General features: G+C 63.4%; 1 protein-coding gene across 15 annotated transcripts in view; it reads right to left on the bottom strand.

The window, feature by feature from the left end:
• Window positions 1–261: 261 nt before the first annotated feature.
• JPH3 (junctophilin 3) overlaps window positions 262–13,414 on the bottom strand; it is a 171,879-nt gene continuing 158,726 nt past the window's right edge. For 14 of the 15 annotated variants that reach the window (XM_058709148.1, XM_058709142.1, XM_058709143.1 and 11 more), the window contains 3 exons: window positions 5,717–5,841; window positions 3,335–4,236; window positions 262–1,744 (listed from right to left, as the gene is read on the bottom strand). In XM_058709148.1, coding sequence (XP_058565131.1) covers window positions 1,664–1,744; window positions 3,335–4,236; window positions 5,717–5,841 — 1,108 coding nt within the window. In that variant the 3' untranslated portion in view covers window positions 262–1,663. Of the gene's footprint in view, window positions 1,745–3,334; window positions 4,237–5,716; window positions 5,842–13,414 lie in introns of those variants that run through there. The other variant, XM_058709153.1, reaches the window with a different exon arrangement.

Below are 13,414 nucleotides of genomic sequence, written 5' to 3'. Positions count from 1 at the left end.
CTGAGCTGCAAGGAGCAGGAATCTTTATTTGGTTCACTTCAGGGCTGCAGCAACCACTCGATATTAAAAAAGAACGGAAAGTAAGATGTACAAAAGATGTAATATCCCTTTAGAAAGTAACGTTACCAGAAACGCGTTTCTTACGGACCCTCCCTCTCCTGTGCCCCACTCCCCAAAAAGACCCCAAACTAAGCCAAACTGTGAGAAGAAATGGGGAGAGAGAATGTAGAACGGAAAAAATAAAACTGGATTTTACTGGAACATGCTCTAATCTTTAGTTTATTTCTGGTTAAAAATATAGCAATCCAGTGCAGTGTAGTAAAGAAATCTGCTTGAAAGGTAGCAGAGAAACAGCTAAACATAAGCAAAGCAAGGCAGAGTCCATAGCCGGGCTGTGCCCAGGACGGCTGTGGAAGCTCACGGTCGGGGCCGTCCCGGGCGTGAGCGCAGGGGCCAGGGTATGGACGCGGCCGTGCCCCACAGACACGTCCATACGCCCTGGCCGGGGCTGGCTCCAGCGCTAGGACCACGGGGCGCCCGCACATTCTGGAACCTTGTTCTCTCGTTTGGATGATGGTGCAACATTGGTCGAGAAGGCAGAGTTGTGTCTTTTGGGGGAGAGGGGGCAGCAGCGGGTGCTCAGGTGTTTTGAAGCCACTGGGTTTCACCCACATTCCTGTCCTGGGCCCAGACCAGCTCCGGAGTATGAACGAGGCATCTGGAAAGAGTGTGCATATCTGTGGGGGAAGCGGAGGCCGGCACAGGACAAAGACGTGAAAACCCATGTGCCCGGTGACCGCGAGAGGGAATGATGTCGCCGCGGGCCAGGTCACTGCCACGGACGTCTGACAGGGACAGGGGAGCCGGGATACACATCCTGCATGCCAACTGGAGAAAGGCCACAGACTCGGAGCCGGGCGTGGCAGCTAGGTGGCCCCACGGCACTCCCTGCCCTCTGTCCCGTCCGCACCACTGCTGCTGGGGGTGTGGGACGAAGGGGGGAGTGGTGGGGGAGGGGGCAGACAGTGGGGAAGGAGGACCTTGCTTTCAGACTCCATGGGGAGAGGCGGCAGATCCCTGCTTCCTCAGGTACACGGCACAGACTCAAAACAGGAAGCGGCTGCTGCCTGCTGGGAAGGCGCGCCCACTCCCCCCCCCCCCACCCCTCCCCGCCGCACACCCCTACTTGTCACCCGCTATTCCAGGACCCAGGGGAGCGGCGCAGGTAACAGACTTCCCGCATTCAGCCTCACAGCACAGCTGGACACGCTGGGGTCTTCCTCCGGCCGCCTCCTTTTCCAGTCCCAGATGGAGTGTGATGGCGGCGAGGACGGTGACCGTTTTGTTTTTTGGCCATTGATTTGCCGGGGTCCCTTTCCTTTCCACACCAAGCTGGAGGGTCGGCGTGCTGGCCTCCTTCTGCCATGCCACACAGCATCGTGTTATACAAGCAAAGAATTTTGGCTAAAATCCAAAAAACATTACCCAGAAAAAAAGGCAAACTGTGAGTAATACCCAATCACATTGTTCTGTGAAAAGTCTCAGAAGTGGTTGTCCGGCCGTCTCAGTTACGATCCTTTCCTTTCTGTCATCTTTTTTTTTTTTTTTTTTTAACGTCCCCCTTTTGTACATCGACCACTGTTTTTGCTCACGCGACGTCTCCTCAGATGAAAAAGTTAATAAACAAGATGGCGACTCCGATGTTGAGCAAGATCACCATGGCCACCAGGATGGGGGCCGAGCCCTGCAACAGGACAGCAGAGGTGAGCCCGTGCCCAGCCTGCCCCTGCCCCCCAAACCAGGCGCTCGCAGAGGACGACCGAAGTCCGGGAGAGGGTCCTCCTGCTCCCGGGCTGCAGCGACTGGGCCCGGAATGCCCGGTGCTGACCTCCCTCCCAGCACGCCAGGTCGCTTTAAGTCAGCGTCCCCACACCGGTATTAACCTTCGTCCCCAGCCCCGCAACTGGGACGAGAGAACACCGGCCGGGATTTCAGATGCGGCCCACCCAGGACGGCCCCAGCACTCAGCCCGAGACCCCACACCACCCGGCAACGTCCGAGCCCTCGAGTGATCCTTTAAGCACACGCTCCTCGGCAAATGCCTCCTTCCCCGTCGCCGCTCAAGCTCTAAGTGTTGTCCCTGCCCGGCCACCGGCCGCCTCCAGGCCTTTCCTGCCCCTGGAGCAGAGGTTCGGGTGAGCTGGGCATCCAGGTCTCAGCCTCCCCTTCCTGGGCCCGGCTCTCCTTGGAGCCTCCGCGGTGATGGGTGCAGAGACCACCATATCGGACAGGGCACGGCGCTGACCCCAAGAGGACCTCGGAGGACACAGGACACCGGCCGTCCCAATGGAATAAATACAGGTGCCCGGCTGGAGGCCAGCCGCTGGCTGGCACCTCACCCCAAGGGAGCTTCGTTGGGCAGCACCAACGTGGTGAAGGGGGCCAAATCTGGAACCTCCTCCCACATCCCTTCCCCGTCTGTCATCTGGCTTCCAAAAGTAACCACACTGCGCACACTCCATATCCAGATGCGTGCAGGTGGTTCTGGCTGCTGGGACGGAACAGAGCAGCGCGTCCACGGGTGCTCCCAGTGCCGACCACAGGGCTGCTGTCTGGGGGCACCTGGGTACGGGAAGGCAGGAGCACTAAGGAACCAGCCTGCTCACAAGAGGCTCACGGTGGTCTCGGGGGGCACCTGTCCACAGAAAGCGTCTCTCTCAAGGAGCACGGGGCCCTGACACGCCAATGGTGTAGCTCCTCCAGGGGCCGGCAGTGGACACGGACCCTGCCTCGCAGCAGGGTCCCAGAGGTGTCCCCGTGGGGCAGGTACGTGGCACTGGGCCAGGTGATCGGGCCCTGAGGGACTGGGGCCGTGGGTCCTGGCACAGAGCACACGGGGGCATCAGTCCCAGGGTGGGTGTGAGAAGCCGGGGGAGGGGCAGAACACGTCTGCTCACAGGTAGAGGGTCCCAGAAAGTCCCTCCTGGGGGTGGGCCCACCCCGGCACCACGCAGTCCAGGTGCCTCCACACTGCCTGTCGTGGGAGGAAGCAGGCACGAGCCCCGGCCTCCTTACCAGAGCAGGGGCCGACCCTCCTAGACCGCGGGGGAGTCTAGGTGAGGACAGGGCTCCCGGGCTGCCCGCTTTGTTTGGGCACCTCCAGAACCGCCCACGCACCTTGGCGGCTGGGGTCAGGCCTGGGGTCAGCCCTCCCTGAGACCTAAAGGGAGGGGGACCCCGTCGCCCACCCCGGCCTCCTGGAGGGAAGGAGCCAGCCCTCGGCTGGAGGCGGCCGCGTGCTGACCGCAGGCCCAGGGCCAGCGCCGCCACTCACCGTGCTGGGTTTGAGCTCGTCCCCGTCCTCTCCGTCCGACTCCAGCGCTACCGGGGAGGACTTCTGGGGCGGGGAGAAGGCCAGGTCCCAGCGCAGCAGCCGCGGCTCAGCCCGCTCTCCCAGCCGCAGGCTCTCCAGCCTCTGCACCGCGGGCTCCGTGCACGAGGCCGGCCTGGCGCCGTCCTTGCTCTGGGGCTTGGACCGCAGCCTCTGCGCCCCGAAGCCCCGCTCCTCGGGGCGGTGGTCCTCGCCCAGGCCCCGGCAGGCGCCCCCCCGGCTGGAGCGCCTCTTCTGGGGGTGTGCCTCCTGCGCGCACGAGTCCATCCGCCGCAGTGGTTTCATCTCCGTCTCGTAGCTGCTCAGCTTCTCCTCCTCCAGCTCCAGCAGCTTGGCGCCCGCCGAGCCGGGGTTGCCGGTCCGGTGGTGGTGGGAAGTCCAGGAGAAGGTGGGGGGCGACTCCGTCCGCCGCTCCCGGGACTTGGGGTTGCCGGGCTGCCTGTGGCCCGAGCTCCGGGAGCGGAAGTCGTCTGCGGGCTGACCGCTGCGGAGGGCGCCGCCGCGGACGCCCCTGGAGCTGCCGGCCTTCTCCTCGCCCCAGCTGTTGCGGGCATAGTCCCCTCCCCGGCCCTCCAGGAGCATCTGGATGTCCCCGCCTCGCTCCTCGTCCACAGAGACCTGCCGGGAGAAGTGGGCAACCTTGTTCCGTGAGGCAGGGGCCGGGGGCGGGGTGGCCGTGGGGCTGGCGGGGAAGCTCTGCAGGGGGCTGTCGTCGGGGGTCAGGTCCGAGGGGGTGGTGCCTTTGCGGTACAGCTCGGGGCTCTCCTGCTGCAGGGGCGTCCCCGTGGAGGCCACCTCGATGTCACTGCTGGAAATCGGGTGCTTCGGCCGCTGGTACTCGAGCCCTTTATGTGGGGGCAGGAAGCACACAGAGGTTGGGTTACTCGGACCCTCTGTGCCTCGTGAGGCCTGACCTCACCAGAGGGCTGCGGGGGAGCAAGACGGGGCCCGGGTCCAGGGCGACAGGCAACGGGGCACTCTCCAGTGGGGGGTGGGTGCCACAGATCTGGGAGCCCCCGACCCGACACCCACCGGGAGGGTGACCAGGTCTGGAGGGGCAGTGGCAGGCAGAGGTTCCGGTCCTGCCCCCTGGCTACAGGAGAGACCCAAGGCTCAGCAGGCAAGGGTGCCAGGCAAGGGCGAGGCCGGCCCCCTCCAGGCTTAGGCCGCGCCTCCGACAGGTCCCTCCCGAAGGTGGAAGGAAGCCTCTGGTGCTAGGTGACCTTCCCCAGGGCCTCACGGCCTCCCTGGGTGCAGCGTGACAGGAGTGGTCTTCTCTCCAACTCCGTGCCAGAGTCTCTTGAGCCCGGGCGGGAGGGGCCACGGGACACACAGCCCCCCCACGGTCTGGTGGGGCTGGGCCCAGTCCCCATGCTGTTGGCCACAGGCACAGCGGCCCCAGTCTCCTTTCTGGGGATTTTGAGGTGAGGCCAGCAGGCAGAATGAGGCAGAGCCGCAGCCACCTGAAAGGGTGTCTCTTCCACAGAGGGTGACCAAGGGAGGCCCTACGTGGTCCTGGAGGCAGGGTCGGGGGTCCTCAGACCCGTGAGCACTGGGGTATGGAGTCAGCCCCCACCCCCCAGTCCGTGCATACCCCGTCCATCATCTGACAGTGTGGCCAGGAAATGCCTCTGTGGCCGGGCACACGGGGCCGGGGCCACAGTGCACCGCCCAAGCACAGCGTTCTGAAGCACCACACTGAGAGCTAACGCCTGCATGGGGGTCCCTAGGACAGGACGCAGTGATCGAGACCCTGACCTGCCCTGCCTGCGTTCAGGGTGTCCTCAGGGCAAAGGTCCTGCACCTCTAAGCCCAGGGGCCACGTGAGCCCGGACACCAGGCCCTGTGGACTCTACACAGCAGAGGGGAGGCTGCCGGCTTCCCGAGGGACCGAGAAGGTCACGCGTCTGGCTGACGCGCAGTGACTTCAGCTTCTCCCGGAGGACAGGGTGGGAGCTCCCCTCACTGTTCTAGAGCCCCCCTCACTGTTCTAGAGCCCCTCCGTCTGCCTCTACCTGCCCCCACTGGTCACACGGGGCAGTTCACAGCTCGTTAATACTGAAGCCCTACTTCCTCAACTGCCCTAGCAACGCTCCTACCTTCCTAGCAGCCACCTGGTCGGACCGAGTAGGTTCCAGAAGAAAGTTCTAGAACAACAGGAGTGGGAAGGGCAGGGAGAACAGGCAGACGGTGACCTCCGGGGAAGGCATCAGTAGCGCACTGAGACGCGGAGGCGGAATGTGCAGAAGCCTCACACCCTGACCGGCACATGTGAGGCGTGTGCCACGGCCCCACACCTATGCCCCTCTGGGGACCCTCACTCACCGTTTTCCCGGTGCTGGAAGGAAGGGGAGAACTCTTTGGCAGTGATCCTGGCAACGCGCGCCTCCTCCTGGGCCTTCTGCGCTGCGGTGAGGGCGGCCTCAGCCTTGGCCCGGGAGTGCGACGTCCTGGCAGGGAGAGGCAGGGAGGGCGGTAAGGGCTCCAGAAGCAAGACGGGGAGGTCCGTGGCCTCCGATCTCACGTATTCGTTCGTTCACTCAGCAAACACTGCCCCCCGCGTGGCCGGGCCTGAGTGCCTGCCGGCGCCTTCGGGCACAGAGCACATCCCGGCGAGGGCAGGGCCTGGCCTGAAGCAGCGGTCAGCCTGCATGAGCCCCAGGACCCGCTGCGGGAAGCTCCCCTCCTTCCCTGTGTCGTGTCCACATCCTAGATAGGGGCCCGAGCGCATAGCCGACTCGGCTCTGGGCCTCCAGAGAGCAGCAGCAGCTTGGCGAATGCTGGGCTGCCCGGGAAGGAATCGGGGGAGAGTTGTGCCCAGCCACACGTGTGGGCTGAGCGACTGGCTGGCCGGGCTCGGGGGCAGGGCCAAGCGGCCGTCAGGAGCAGGTCCGAGGGCAGAAAGAACAAAGCACACCTTCCCCTTCCCCAGCGGAAGGCTCCAGGCCCAGGGAGGGCACCGGCTGGCCGTTCTAGAGACCACATCGGAGCCAGACCTGCCTCCCAAGACAGCACCAACCTGGCAGCCGCCAGAGAAGCCCCCACACGCTGCTGCCCCACGGCCCAGCCCTGCGTGCACCTGGCCTCCCTCTTCCCATCACCGGCACTTTCTGGGCTCTGGGGAGGGAGCCCCGGGGAGCCGAGGCTGGGTGTACCGTGGCAGGCCCCGGGGCCACCCTGACCCTCGGCGGTCACCGCAGCCCATCGTCCCAGCCATCCTCTGGCACCTTCTGGAAGCGCAGTCACTAGCCCTCTATGTGTGGAAGAGACCAGATCCGAGAGTGTGAGAAACTTCTCTACGTCTGTATGAATCATGGTTTCCAGCTGCTGAGAGAGAGCTGCTTTCCCACAGGCTCTGCCCAGAGGGGAGGCTCAGCTCCCATCAGCTCTTAAACTTGGGGGTGACCGTCATGTGGAGCACAGGCACGGCCCTTCTGTGGAGGAGCTGTATTGCCCGGGGAGTCAAACGGACTCAGGCAGCACTGATTTCAGCCCCTACGCACAGGCCTGACGTGGGGACTCCAGCAAAGGGGGTTCGTACCCAGGTGCGTGAACCTTCCACGCGCACACACGTGCTGACAGCCCACACCGGACGACGCCACAGCCCAGCGTGGTTGCAGGTGCGGTGACGGGCCCACAGCTGAGCTTGAGGACAGTGCCTTGTAGCTGTGAGCAGCACCTTCCCGCCCAGCCGTCCCAGGGGCTCTGACTCAGGCCTCCACGGGGTCTCGGCAGCCGATCCCAAAGGAGACCCTCTTCCCTCGTAAAACAGGGCAGGATGACACCAGGGGTCCACGCGTCTCACCTGCCTCGTGTCCTGGCTCCGGGGCACTGCTTCCCAACCCCAGAGAAACCAACACACCGTGGCCTGTCCCCAGGACAGGCAGCCTGTTATCAGTAACAGATGAGTTAACAAACGATCGCTGCTACCTGGGGACCTGTTCCCCACATGCCAGGGGCTTCCAGAAGCCCCAGAGAAGCCGTTTCTGCCACACGCTGCCCAGCAACCCTGACATGGGGCCTTCACATAGGCCCCCGTGTCCCCTGAAACAGAGACAGGCGCCTCAACACAGACAGAGAGAGGAGGCCCGGCCCCGGGAAAAAGAGGCGCTCTTGCCAATGGAGTGTTCTCGACGCCCCCCGCCCCGGAAGCAGAGCAGCCCCTGAGCCTGGCTCTGGGGAAATGATACAGCTTTTCCACAGAATGTTCCACGGGCTGCTCTGGGATATGACCATTTCATTAAGCTGTGACTCCAACCATACCATTCACCCGTGTAAGACCGACGATGCAGTGGTTTTCAGCGTCTTTACGGTCATTTTTAGGACACCTTCAGCACCCGGAGACCCCGTGTCCTTCATCATCCGTCACCCCCTCCCCACAGCCCGAGGTACCCACCACACCACTTCCCCCTCACCGGGTGGACCTGCTCTGGGGGCTCCCCACCCAGCTGACTGTTGTGTAACTTACTTTAACTGAAGTGAAGTTCACATGACAAAACACAAGTGCACAGCTGGGGCACTGTGTTCACTGAGCTGTGTATCCACCATTTCCGCCTGGCTCCAGGACGCATCCGTCACAGAGGGGTCCGTGCCTGTCACATGGAGCAAAGGCACAACCCTTCTGTCACTCCCGCCCCCCCCTTTGCCCCAGCGTGGGCAGTTCTGAGCCACCTGCTGGTGTGGACAAAGCACCCGCCATGGTCTCATGGCCTGACGGCTTGTGGCTGCTGCATGCGACACTGGGTGTGGCCCTTATCCTGGGACCTGGGGTCATCGTCCGGCAAAGGAGCGTGAATCGTGGGACCCGAGCAGGTGACGACCACCGTCGCCTCTCAGACACCCTCGTGCAACAAGTCTGGGAAGGCCTGGCCCTCGGGTGCATGGCGGGCTGCCACCCGTGTGACAGAATGCTGAAAAGGGAGTATGTTACGGGGCCTGTAAACCGAGCCCCAGAGACAGTCATGTGAGGGGGCACAGGGGCTCCCAGGCCCACCGGGAGGCACAGTGAAGTTTGGAAAGACTGAGGACAATGGCCGGGCCTATTCGTGGCTGCAGTCCCACAGACCGTGATACCGCTCACCGGGCCTGGCCGCTGGTAGCTTCTAGTAAAAGGCCGACAGATAGGTTTGGGCACAAGGAGCCCGAACAAAGAGCAGCTGAGCTGAGAGTAGCACACAGTATGTACCTGAGGGCTTGAGCTCCCTGGAGGCCAAGGCAAGCAGGGAACCGCAAGGAGGCCATCTGGGGCACACGTCACACAAAAACCCGTGGCTCGGCAAGGGCCAGGCTTGGGACCTGGAAGAAGTTTCTCAGCCTCACAGGTTTAGGCCGCTGGGGCCCCACAAAGAGTTCAGCCAAACAACCAGAAGGGGCTGGAAGGACCCAAAGACCAGCAGCGAGAGTCTGGAACGGGGCTCCGTGCTGTTCCACAGTAGCTCTTCCTCTTCCTCTAAGTTGGACTTGGACCTTAGGGCAGGCACACATCCCCTGCCCAGACTCCTCCCCGAGAACGTGGGAACGTCCTCTCCGACCTGCTACTCTCCGTTCCTAACAGTTACTGTTGCCGACCAGACACATGTGGGTGGTCGTGGAGCCCACACAGCTCTGGACCAACAGATGGGACCAGCCACCCAGCAGAAACGGGTTACCGAGTGTGGCCACTAGAGGAAAGGCCACGGGAGGTAATGGGCAGCTACAGATGGTTGTTGAGGAGGAGAGGTTAGAGCCTTCGGAGCTACAGCCAAGCACAGCCTGATGGATTGGACGAGGCGGCTCACACGCTGAGGTCGCAGGAAAACAAGAGTGAGGTTTTGTGTTGCTTAAAGCAGCGAGTTTGGGGGCCCCTCATTCCGAGGAGCAGCGTGCACGTGTGATCATATAGGCATCCTGCTCGAAGGACTCCACTTAAATACCCCCAAGAGTCGGGCTAACGGGGCATTGTTCGTAAGCGTTTCTGCACACACGTGCCCCGGCGCTGCGCATGTAAACGTGGGTGCCACCACCTCGGGTCCTGTGTCCCCAGTGGACATGCGGCCTGGCCACGGCAGCCTCTCCCAGGCCGGGGGGTGGGGGGGGGGGCTTGTCTGAAAAGCCAACAAGACTGCTGCTCTCTTCCGTTCCTGTCCCAGACCTTGGGAAGTCAAGTCACCCCCCTCCCCACCTCCCGGTGAGACCAGTGTGCCTCCAGGCAGGGCCGGTGGACACACCATCTGGGGCAGCGTCCACGCCTCACTCCTGTGGCCTGAGCCCCAGTGGACGGTGAGAGCCTGTCACTGCTTTCAGACTGCCCCGTGGACGCCCGACCTCCAGGCCAGCATGGTGGGGTGCGGCCCCGTGACCCTGTGGACAGGGCCTCGCCCCCACCTCTGACCCTGCCGTGGCAGGCACACTCCCCGAGAGGAGGACACGTTGCGTCCCCGGCCCAGCACACGGGGCCACTGTTTGGTTTCCACCTCTCCGCTTAGTAAAAATACCACAAACGTTAATTCACCAACACTGTACGTGTATTTACATATATACGTTCACACATATAGAAAAAGAATCAGCCGTGCCAGCCCTAAAATAAAATCGAATCGAGAAGAGTGAGCGCGTTTAATAGAGAAGACCTCCCAGCGCATCATGAGGCTCGATCTTCCCTGTGACCCTCGGGGCTGGGCTGGCCAGTCTAGCTCAGGGGGAGCAGTGAGAGCAAAGCCCCAGGCCTCCACCCCCACAAGCAGGGCAGGGACCTGGAGAGCAGGCGGGAAGGAAGCGGGGTGCCCTCCCAGTGCGCAACACCACCTCGCGTTGACCGCACGGGAAGGGCGTGGGGCAGAACACGCAGACGGGACGCGGGATAGGCAGTGCAGGAGTGACATGGTGGGGGGGGGGGGACGCGGGGTAGGCAGCCTCGGGGGCTGCTTAAGACAAGGCGGCAGAGGACGGTGACGTGACGTAGGGGGACCAGCCCGTGCCCATCCCAACCGCCCAACCAGTTCCACCGCTAGCGCCTGGACTGGACTGGCTTCCCGCCCCCACCCCCGTCCGTCCACAACCTGCAAATGTGACCGTATTGGGACATTGGTCCTTTGTGAGGCGTGACACAGCCAGACAGCCTGACTGCCCCAGAGTGTCGGCCTCGGAGGGTTTGTAAGCTGGGACGTTGCTGGTCCCAGCTCAGGACCACCGCGCCCAAGGCTAGAGCCCTCCAGCTGCCCCCGACCAAAGTCCGCACCCCTGTCTGCCTTCCGCATCCAGCCCTCCCGGACGGCCCCCCGTCTTCTGGGCCCCTGCACCCGATCCAGACCCCACAGACAGTGGCCCCCTCCCACACCCTGGAACAGGGGCCTCCCGCCCCAGTGCCACCCCAGACCCGAAGAGATGGGCCTGTGTCACCCTGTGATCAGCTCCCCTGCCCTCAGGTCTCCAGCCTCGCCAGACCCTCCCACCCAAATCAGAATTTGCCCATCTTCACAGCACCCCGTTCCTGGATACCCAAGGGCAGGTCTACTCGAAACATAGGCCTCAGCGCTTAGGTCCCCGTGGGACATAGCTGCTGGGCACCCAGCTGTCACCAGTGATGGTAACTGAGGGTCTCTGTTGGGACCAAGGGGCACCCAGGGAGGGTCCTTGCTGAGCATGCACAGGTGGGCCGAGGGGCCCCGTGCGGGAGGGACTCCCCCTTCACCAGCCCTTGGTTTGTTCCCACCTGGCAGACACCCTGGCCTGGGGTCAGGGATCTTCCACAGAGGACTTGTTTTCACATCTGTGGCAGATGAGGAAACTGAGGCACAGAGGTCTGGGCTTTCACATGCTTCACTGGTCTGGCCTGATGATACAAGTTCTCTTCTAGCTCAGAAAGGTGCCAGGAGTCTCTGATAAGTGACTCAGGCCACCACCTTCCCGGGACATCTGCTTTGGAAAGGGCTTTGTAGGGGATGAACAGCATCCCCTGCCCTCAAATTCACATCCGTCTGGGACCTGGGACCTTGACTTTATCTGGAAGTGGGGTCTTTGAGATGTACTTAGTTCAGTACTTAGTTGTGGGAGGGCCTAAATCCCATGACTGGTGTCCTTACAAGTCGAGGGGCCACAGACACAGTGGAGGCAGCCACGGGGGCAGAGATGGAGGGGTGGGGCCACCAGACGCTGGAAGAGGCGGGAAGGACCCTCCCCTGGAGCCTTCCGAGGGAATGTGGCCCTGTGGCACCGGGATTTGGACTCCAGCTGGCAGAGGGCACATTCCTGTCGTTTAGAGGCTCCTGCTTATGATCCTTTGTCAGGGCAGCCCCAGGACACTGCTTCGGGCCAGGGGCGTGGCCCAGGGGCGCCGCTTAGGGCTGTAGCTCAAAGTGCAAGACGCGGTCTTGGGCCACGTGAAGGAGCGCCTTTCACAAGTGGAGACACGCTTTGGGCACATTTAGGAAGGCAAGCTGCCGGGCTACCCAGTCCCTCCTCTCCAGTGATCCCCCCAAAGCCTCAGGGCAATCGTGGGGAGCCTGGCCTCAGTGCAGAGGACCCCTCTGCGACACTAGGGCACCTGCCCCGCGCCACACCTTCTCCTCCCACTGGGGGTGTCCACGTGCGTGATACCCCCACAGCCTGTGGACAGAGAAGACACTGGCCTTGCCCTCGAGCTTACACAGCCTTCCTTCCCAGCAATCTGCCAGGCGGACCCCCGACCCCCCAGAGGCGACCTGGACAGCTCACGTGGAGATGGCATCTGGACACCATAACTGTCACCTGCCCCCGGTTTCTTGTAGCACACAGTTCACCCTCTTACGACCTGGGGCCTGTAGCGCATTCAGAGGGCTATGTGGCCACCACCACTGGTTCTGGAACATCTCCACTCCCCCAAGAACCCCCTCCCGTGATCAGGGTCCTGCGCCACACGGGCACCCAGCTCAGGTTCAGGGTCCGGGCCACACACGCTCCACAGCTCACGTGTGTGCGGGTCACTGTTTGGCCCGTGGCCCGGTGGCAGGAGACGCCTTCGCTCTGCCCGGGTCGTGGAGCAGAACCTGTGTGCAGCCCGCCCCTCGTGGGGCCCTGGCAGAGCCGGGAGCAGGTGCTGGCAGGTCAAAGCCAGGTGCAGGCGTGGACACTTACAGAACCATTACTTCCCGGGGGGCACGCTGGTGCCATTATCCTGTGTCTACGGCCACTTACCTGCCGGGAGCTGCCTTCCGGCCCAGACCACTGGGTCGTCCACCCAGCGGTGAGGAGGCCCCTCCCACGGCCAAGGATACACCTCCCTCCCAGAAGGCCCCGCTCCGCGCAGCTCCCCCCACCCCCACGTTCCCATCCGGGGAGGGGCAGGAGCCGGTGCTCAGGGCACCCCGCGTGTGCCCGTGCCCCACCACCGCCCGGGGGCTGGGCTGGCTTGAGCGTTTTCAAGTGAGAGCAGCCATGGCACCACCCAGGAGCTGGTTAGAGACGCGGGTTCTCAGGCCCCAGCAACCTGCAGAATCACAGGAACCCAGCTCGGGAAAGGCCAAGCTGCCCTGGAGACCAGGACTCCATGCACGGTCAGTCAGGGGTGCCAGGAAGATGGGGCTTCCCCAGAGACCAGCACCGGGAGTCCTGGGTGTGGGCTACAGGCCTGGGCTCAGGGCCTGACCCCCTGCCTCTGTCCCCAAGCCCCGGCAGACCCCAGCTTCCCCGCGGGGGACCGCGGAGACCCCAGCACTAAAGCAGCAGGGAGCCCTGGACGGCAGCCCCACCCAACTGTGGGGAGAGAGCTATAGCTTTGAGGCAGCCCTGCTCCCTCTCCCAGCCCCTTCCCTGCTGCCCTCAGAATTCCCCACCCCTGCCCCCGGCCGGGGCCCGAGGACCTCTAGGTGCAGAGCTGACCCCCGCTACCAGGGGCCAGGCCCACCCAAGGGGCTGGCAGGGAGGGGGTGCCTGGGTGGCTCATCCATTGAGCGTCTGCCTCTCGACCTGGGCTCAGGTCACGATCTCAGGTTCGTGAGATGGAACGAGCCCCCCCCCCCCCCCCCCCCCCATCGCGCTCCGGGTGACTGTGGAGCCTGCTCTGTGCTCTCT

This window comes from Neofelis nebulosa, chromosome 17 (assembly GCF_028018385.1).
Source record: "Neofelis nebulosa isolate mNeoNeb1 chromosome 17, mNeoNeb1.pri, whole genome shotgun sequence".
In the NCBI taxonomy this organism is placed as follows: Eukaryota; Metazoa; Chordata; class Mammalia; order Carnivora; family Felidae; genus Neofelis; species Neofelis nebulosa.
The sequence above is the reverse complement of the archived record's forward strand: the minus strand, read 5'-3'. Positions and strand labels throughout refer to the sequence as shown.